The following is a 7,237-nucleotide window of genomic DNA, read 5'->3' on the forward strand; positions in this document are numbered from 1 at the left end:
CTCTCTCCGCACTGCCAGGTGAGTGCCCTGAAACTGGGAATGCAAGCAAGACTAAATCTGTATTGAGTTAAATGTAAAAAGATCATTTGCCTCGGGAGCACAGAAGCTTTAAGAAAGTATCCCCGAACTTCCACGTTTCCCAGTTAAGGGGGAAATGCCGTTCAAACCAACTACAAAGGCGATCTGACTCCAAAGGTAACAGGAGAAAGAAATTTTACTTACAAAAATAGAAGCACATCTTACATGACATGTTCGTGTATTTAACTTATTGCGAACAGATTAACTTCAGAAAAGGTTAAATTGCTACAGCTCCAAGCTCAGGTAAGAGAGGAGGAGGAGGAGGAGGAGGAGGAGGAGGAGATTGGATTTCTACTCTGCCCTTCACTTGGAGTCTCAGTGCAGCTTACAAACTCCTTCCCCTTCCCCTCCCCACAACAGACACCCTGTGAGGTAGGTGGGGCTGAGAGAGCTCTGAGAGAACTGGTCTTTTTCAAGGATGGCTTGCCCAAGGTCATCCAGCAGCTGCAAGTTGAGGAATCAAACCTGGTTCTCCCAGAATAGAGTCTGCACACTTAACCACTACACCAAACTGGCACATCTTACATGACATGTTCATGTAGGTACATTTAACTTATTGCAAACAGATTAACTTCTGAAAAGGTTAACTTGCTACAGCTTAAAGCTCAGGTAAAAGAGAGAAGAAGAAGATATTGGATTTATACCCCACCCTTCCTTAATTAGGGAATTAGATAGGCATATGGAGCAGAGGTCCATCAGTGGCTATTAGCCACAAGGTATAGATAGGGGCTCTGGGGCAAGTGATGCTCTGTCTTCTTGGTGCTTGGGGGGGCCAACAGTGGGAGGGCTTCTAATGTCCTGGCCCCACTGGTGGACCTCCTGATGGCACCTGGTATTTTTGGCCACTGTGTGACAGAGTGTTGGATTAGATGGGCCTTTGGCCTGATCCAACATTGGATTATGTTCTTATGTTCTTCACTACCCAAAGGTGTCTCAGAGCAGCTTACAAACTCCTTTCCCTTCCCCTCCCCACAACAGACACCCTGTGAGGTGGGTGGGGCTGAGAGAGCTCTGACAGAAACTGCTCTTTTTCAAGAACAGCTCTGACAGAACTATGGCTTGCCCAAGGTCATCCAGCAGCTGCGAGTGGAAGAGTGGGGAATCAAACCCGGTTCTCCCAGATTAGAGTCTGCGCACTTAACCACAACACCAGAGAGGTCCTAAGTAAGATGAAACAGAAGGAGACCCAAGGGCCGAAGAGACTCAACTTCTAACCGATGAGGCCCAACTCCCAAGTGTGCCCCAGTGAGAAAATTCTCTTGACCCTTTCCTTCCCAGATCCTCTTGCATGCAGTTACAACCAGGGGTCATTTCGTAGAAAAAGATGTGCAGGAGCTCATTACCATGACTCATTAGCATAACTGATTTGCATATCCCCCCCCCCCACATCACCGGAAGTGTGTCAGAAGGCAACACTCACCACTCAGGCTCCACTGGACTGTTTTGGATTGCTATTGGGGGGGGATGCGCAGATCTGCCCTCACAGAGGAGGGAGAGCTTGTACGGTGGGCCGGGGGGGGGGGGCTCGGCAACTTCCCAGTTTGGTGTAGGAGTTAAGTGTAGTGGAGCCAGTTTGGTGCAGTGGTTAAGTGTGCGGACTCTAATCTGGGAGAACCGGGTTTGATTCCCCACTCCTCCACTTGCACCTGCTGGATGACCTTGGGCAAGCTGTAGTTCTGTCAAGAGTTGTTCTTGAAAAAGAGCAGTTTCTGTCAAGAGTTCTCTCAGCCCCACCTACCTCACAGGGTGTCTGTTGTGGGGAGGGGAAGGGAAAGGAGTTTATGAGCCGCTCTGAGACACCTTTGGGTAGTGAAGGGCAGGGTATAAATCCAATCTCTTCTCTTCTTCTTCTTACCTGGCTGCTTCTTGCTCCTCATGGCCCGACTGAGGGCTGCTGGGAGCAGGGGGCGGGGCTTGTTGCATGTGCCTGCCCCCTGGGCTCCTTACTGTCGGAGCTCCGCTCCTGTGCGCTCCCGCAAGAAATGACCCCTGGTTACAACATCCAACAACCTATGCCCAGGGTCACTTAAGCGCTCGCCAGATCCTGTTTACCAGAGAAACACGCGTCCTCAGAGTGACCTAGGTATAAGCGCATAACTTTACCTTCGTCGTAGATCCAGAGAAGTTAGCCGTGTCACTCTATTGCTGCAAAATAGTAAGAAGCCCAGTAGCACCTTTAGGATGAACAAAACTTTATTGTAGCGTAAACTGTTAAGTCGCTCGCTTAACAAAGCAGTCAGAGAGTGATTCAGCAAGAACACAACTTTATTCTTCAGCTCGAACACAACTCCAACACGGATCAACATCAGATAGCCAGAACAGCTTTTACATTGCAGCTGTCCTGCTTTTAAACATTCCCGGCTAATATAGCCACACCCACTGTACACATATCAACCTATGAGGTTGCAGAGATAAGGTCCAATCACCTTAGTTCCCGCTCAGGGAGCTTGCATGAAGTGATTGGCTTGTTACTTCCTAGGCTAGCAATACTATTGGATGACTTTGGATCCTAGCCCAGGACGAAGCTTTACATCACATTCCAATTAGGTGTTTCACATATGTTAGGCATTCGAGGCAGCTTTGAATACACTACATAAACATTCGAGAAACACAGCTCTCTTCGTCCCGTCTGACGAAGAGAGCTGTGTTTCCCGAAAACTTATGCTACGATAAAGTTTTGTTAGTCTTAAAGGTGCTACTGGGCTTTTTACTAACCTTACTCCAGACGACCAAGATCAGTTTCCCCTGTAGACAGGGTTGCCAGGTCTGGGTTGGAAAATACCTGGGGACTTCGGGGGGTGGATCCGGGAGAGGGCGGGGTTTGGGGAGGGGAGGGGCCTCAGCATGTTACAATGCCAGAGAGTCCGCCCTCCAAAGCAGCCATTTTCTCCAGGGGAGCTGATCTCTGAGGGCCACTTTGGTGTCGTGGTTCGGAGCGCAGACTCTAATCTGGGAGGACCGGGTTTGATTCCCCACTCCTCCTCCACATGCAGCTGCTAGTGTGACCTTGGGTCAGTCACAAGTTCTCTCAGAGCTGTTCGCTCGAGGGCCTTTCTCTCAGAGCTCTCTCCCCCCCCACCTCACAGGGTGTCTGTTGTGGGGAGGGGGAGGGAAAGGGGATTGGAAGCCTCTCTGAGACTCCACGTAAAGGGTGGGGTATAAATCCAATCTCCTCCTCCTCCTCCTCCTCCTCCTCCTCTGTCAGCTAGAGATCAGTTGTAAAAGCAGGAGCTCTCCAGGCCCCACCTGGAGGCTGGCAACCCTATCTCCCAGTGTCACCACTGATCTCAGGACTGCTTCGGAGGGTCGCACGACGTACCCCTGCTGAGCCCCTTGCCTTCCTCAGACTCCAACCTCCCCAGGCTCCGCCCCCAAATCTCCAGGAATTTCCCAACCCAGAGTTGGCAACCAACCCTGATCCTGTGAGTGACTTTCACCTTTCTGGACTGGGGGTCCCTGGGGTGCAAAACTCTCATGAATGAAAAAAGCGAGGGCTGAATAAACCGGGGCAGGAAGACCCGCCTCTGCGGCTGGCTCCTCTACTCTCGGTTTCGGAGCAGGCCTCTTATCTCCTGAACTCAGCCCCTGGCCTGGGAGTTCCCCACATTCAAGCTATTATCACAGCTGACAGAGGCCAGCGTCCCAGGGGACAGGGGTGCAGGCATTTTACTGAGTCGCTTTAGGTTTGCCAACCTCCAGGCGGTTAGCAATGCATGCAGGGGTCATTTCGTAGAAAAAGAGGTGCCAGAGCTCATTAGCATAACTCATTTGCATATGCCACACCCCCTGACATCACCGGAAGTGTATCAGAAGGCAACACCCACTGCTCAGACTCCACTGGACTGTTTTGGATTGCTAGCTATTGGGGGGGGGGGAATGTGCAGATCTGTCCTCGCAGAGGAGGGAGAGCTTGTGCCTGAATAAAACTTGGTCTTAAAGGTGCCACTGGACTGTTTTGGACCAGGGGGCCGGGGGGGGGGGCTCTGCAACTTACCTGGCTGCTTCTTGCTCTGACTGAAGGCTGCTGGGAGCAGGGGGTGGGGCTTGTTGCATGTGCCCACCCCCTGGGCTCTTTACTGCCAGAGCTCCGCTCCTGTGCGCTCCTGCAGGAAATGACCCCTGAATGCACGAGAGATTACGGGGAAAGCCGTTAAGAACAAACCAAAATACAGCCGTGAAAGTGTTCCCTCTAAGCTGTGGAGTCTTGTGAGCAAAAATTCTACGTTGTGAGCTACTGGCATTAAAGTTTTGAGCCAGTGATCTGGCTACTGCATAAATCAGTTTGCTTTGGAGCCCTCCTTCCTGAGCTAAGACAAAAAATGTGTGAGCCGGAGGCTAAAAAACTGTGACCTGGTTCACACTCACTCAGCTTAGAGGGAACACTGGCCGTGATAACAGTTACTCAGTGTAACACCGCATAGTCAACTACACTGCTGACCAAGCACATTCATACACACATTTACATGCAAAGAGTATTAAGGATAAATGTTTTAAATAAATAAAGCACTCCTGATGTTTCCCCACGGTCTCCACTGTGGGTGGAGTCTGGCTCTTCTGAAGTCCTCCATCCTCAAAGCTAGGGTTCCCAACTTCCAGGTGGAGTGTAGCATTTCCCCAAAAGTACAACTGGTATCCAGACTACAGAGATGCAGACTACCCCTGGAGCAAACGGCAGTTTCTACGGAATCACGTCTCTCTTTATTCTGTTACTGCACCAGAATCTAACCGTTTAGGATTCTCTTTGGTGGATGAAATTTTTATGCCAACCGACGTGTCTGTTCATAGATTCAGGCGGGGTCACCGTGTCGGTCTGAAGCAGGAGACCAACGTTGGCGTCCAGGGGCTCCTTTGAGACCAACCAAGTTTTATTCAAGGTACAGGCTTTCGTGTCGTGCACGCACACTTCACTGTATCTGAGGAAGCGTGCTTGCACACAAAAGCTTACACGTGAATAAGACCTTGTTGGTCTTAAAGGTGCCACTGGACTCAAACTTTGTTCGATCTGAGGAAGCGTGCCTGCGCACGATAGCTTACACCGTGAATAAACTTGGTTGGTCTTAACGGTGCCACTGAACTCAAACTTTGTCTGACACGGCTGACACGGCTACCCGCCGGAATCTATCCGAAGAAATTTGCATGCACACGAAAGTGTATGCCCAGAATTAAACTTTGTTGGTCTTAAAGAGCCAGTTTGGTGTAGTGGTTAAGTGTGCGGACTGGAGGTTGGCAGCCCTAGGTAAAGCACTGGAGGTTGGCAGCCCTAGGTAAAGTACGTTGAAAGCATAAACCCAAAATTTAAAATCACGATCCAGGACTGCTACTAAAATTAACCAAATGCAATCCTAGATAAAAACCAGTTTGGTGGAGTGGTTAAGTGCGCGGACTCTAATCGGGGAGAACCGGGTTTGATTCCCCACTCCTCCACATGCACCTGGCTGGATGACCTTGGGCAAGCCGTAGTTCTGATAAAAGCTGTTCTTGAAAAAGAGCCGTTTCTGTCAAGAGCTCTCTCAGCCCCACCCACTTCACAGGGTGCCTGTTGTGGGGAGGGGGAGGGAAAGGAGTTTGTGAGCCGCTCTGAGACTCCTTTGGGTAGTGAAGGGCAGGGTATAAATCCAATCTCTTCTTCTTCTTTTACCTCACAGGGTGTCTGTGGTGGGGAAGGGAAGGGAAAGGAGTTTGTGAGCCGCTCTGAGACTCCCTTGGGTAGTGAAGGGCAGGGTATAAATCTAATATCTTCTTCTTCTTTTACCTCACAGAGCGTCTGTGGTGGGGAGGGGAAGGGAAAGGAGTTTGTGAGCCGCTCTGAGACTCCTTTGGGTAGTGAAGGGTGGGGGATAAATCCAATCTCCTCTTCTTCTTTTACCTCACAGAGCGTCTGTGGTGGGGAGGGGAAGGGAAAGGAGTTTGTGAGCCGCTCTGAGACTCCCTTGGGTAGTGAAGGGCAGGGTATAAATCTAATATCTTCTTCTTCTTTTACCTCACAGAGCGTCTGTGGTGGGGAGGGGAAGGGAAAGGAGTTTGTGAGCCGCTCTGAGACTCCCTTGGGTAGTGAAGGGCAGGGTATAAATCTAATATCTTCTTCTTCTTTTACCTCACAGAGCGTCTGTGGTGGGGAGGGGAAGGGAAAGGAGTTTGTGAGCCGCTCTGAGACTCCCTTGGGTAGTGAAGGGCAGGGGATAAATCCAATCTCCTCTTCTTCTTTTACCTCAGAGAGCGTCTGTGGTGGGGAGGGGAGGGGAAAGGAGTTTGTCAGCCGCTCTGAGACACCTTTGGGTAGTGAAGGGTGGGGTGTAAACCCAATCTCTTCTTCTTCTTAAAGTTGCTGCCGGACTCAAACTTTGTTCTGAAGTTTTTGTCGTTCGTCAATTATGTTTGTTAGAGAACTCAGGCAGGGTGTGTGTGTGTGTGTTTTGTGCTTTCAGAGGCTCAAGAGCAACCCTCTGTTAGTGCCCGGCTGGAAAGGTCCATGGTGGAATTTGGAAGCTCCGTGGTAATAAATTGCAGTACCAACTGCCCGCATCCGACCTCTGGTGACCTCGAGACCAGCCTGGAGAAGGAGGCTGTAGGAAACGGATCCCGATGGAGAGCTTTCCGTCTCCTCAACGTCAGCCACTGGGATCCCGTGCCTTTGTGCTACTTTGAATGTCCTGATGCCGGAGACATGGAACCTCAGCGGGCGAACTTCACTGTTTACCGTAAGTCCCATGCTGGGATTGTCCACAGAGGAATGACTGCTCTGGGTTCTGCTTGGCTTGTAGTAAGCTGGACGTAACTCGTTGGGATATTGGGGCTCTCCCCTTAGGGCAGGGGTGTCAAACATATGGCCCGTGGGCCAGAACCGGCCCGTCCGGGGCTCTAATCCAGCCCGCGAGGAATTGCCAGATGGCTGAGGCTGTGCATTATGTCCCTGTGCTAATGCCTAACAGGCGGTGGAAGTGGGAGGGTGGGCACCAGGGGGGAAATACCGTAAAGAGTTACAACCAGGGGTCATTTCGTAGAAAAAGAGGTGCAGGAGCTCATTAGCGTAACTCATTAGCATAACTTATTTGCATATGCCACACCCCCTGACATCACCGGAAGTGTGTCAGAAGGCAACACCCACCGCTCAGGCTCCACTGGACTGTTTTGGATTGCTAGCTACGGGGGGGGGGGGGGG

The 7,237-nt window shown here is 50.8% G+C and overlaps 1 protein-coding gene across 1 annotated transcript in view; it reads left to right on the plus strand.

Annotated features, from left to right (window-relative positions):
• The window catches only part of LOC107121972 (intercellular adhesion molecule 4-like), a 13,253-nt gene continuing 6,016 nt past the window's right edge, over positions 1 to 7,237 (plus strand). The window contains exons 1-2 of the mRNA XM_015424994.1: positions 1 to 18; positions 6,504 to 6,776. Of these exons, the coding sequence (XP_015280480.1) occupies positions 6,548 to 6,776 (229 nt within the window). The 5' untranslated portion in view covers positions 1 to 18; positions 6,504 to 6,547. The remainder of the gene's footprint in view (positions 19 to 6,503; positions 6,777 to 7,237) is intronic.

Source organism: Gekko japonicus, unplaced genomic scaffold (genome assembly GCF_001447785.1).
Source record: "Gekko japonicus isolate JY-2015 unplaced genomic scaffold, Gekko_japonicus_V1.1 scaffold3130, whole genome shotgun sequence".
NCBI classification, from domain to species: Eukaryota; Metazoa; Chordata; class Lepidosauria; order Squamata; family Gekkonidae; genus Gekko; species Gekko japonicus.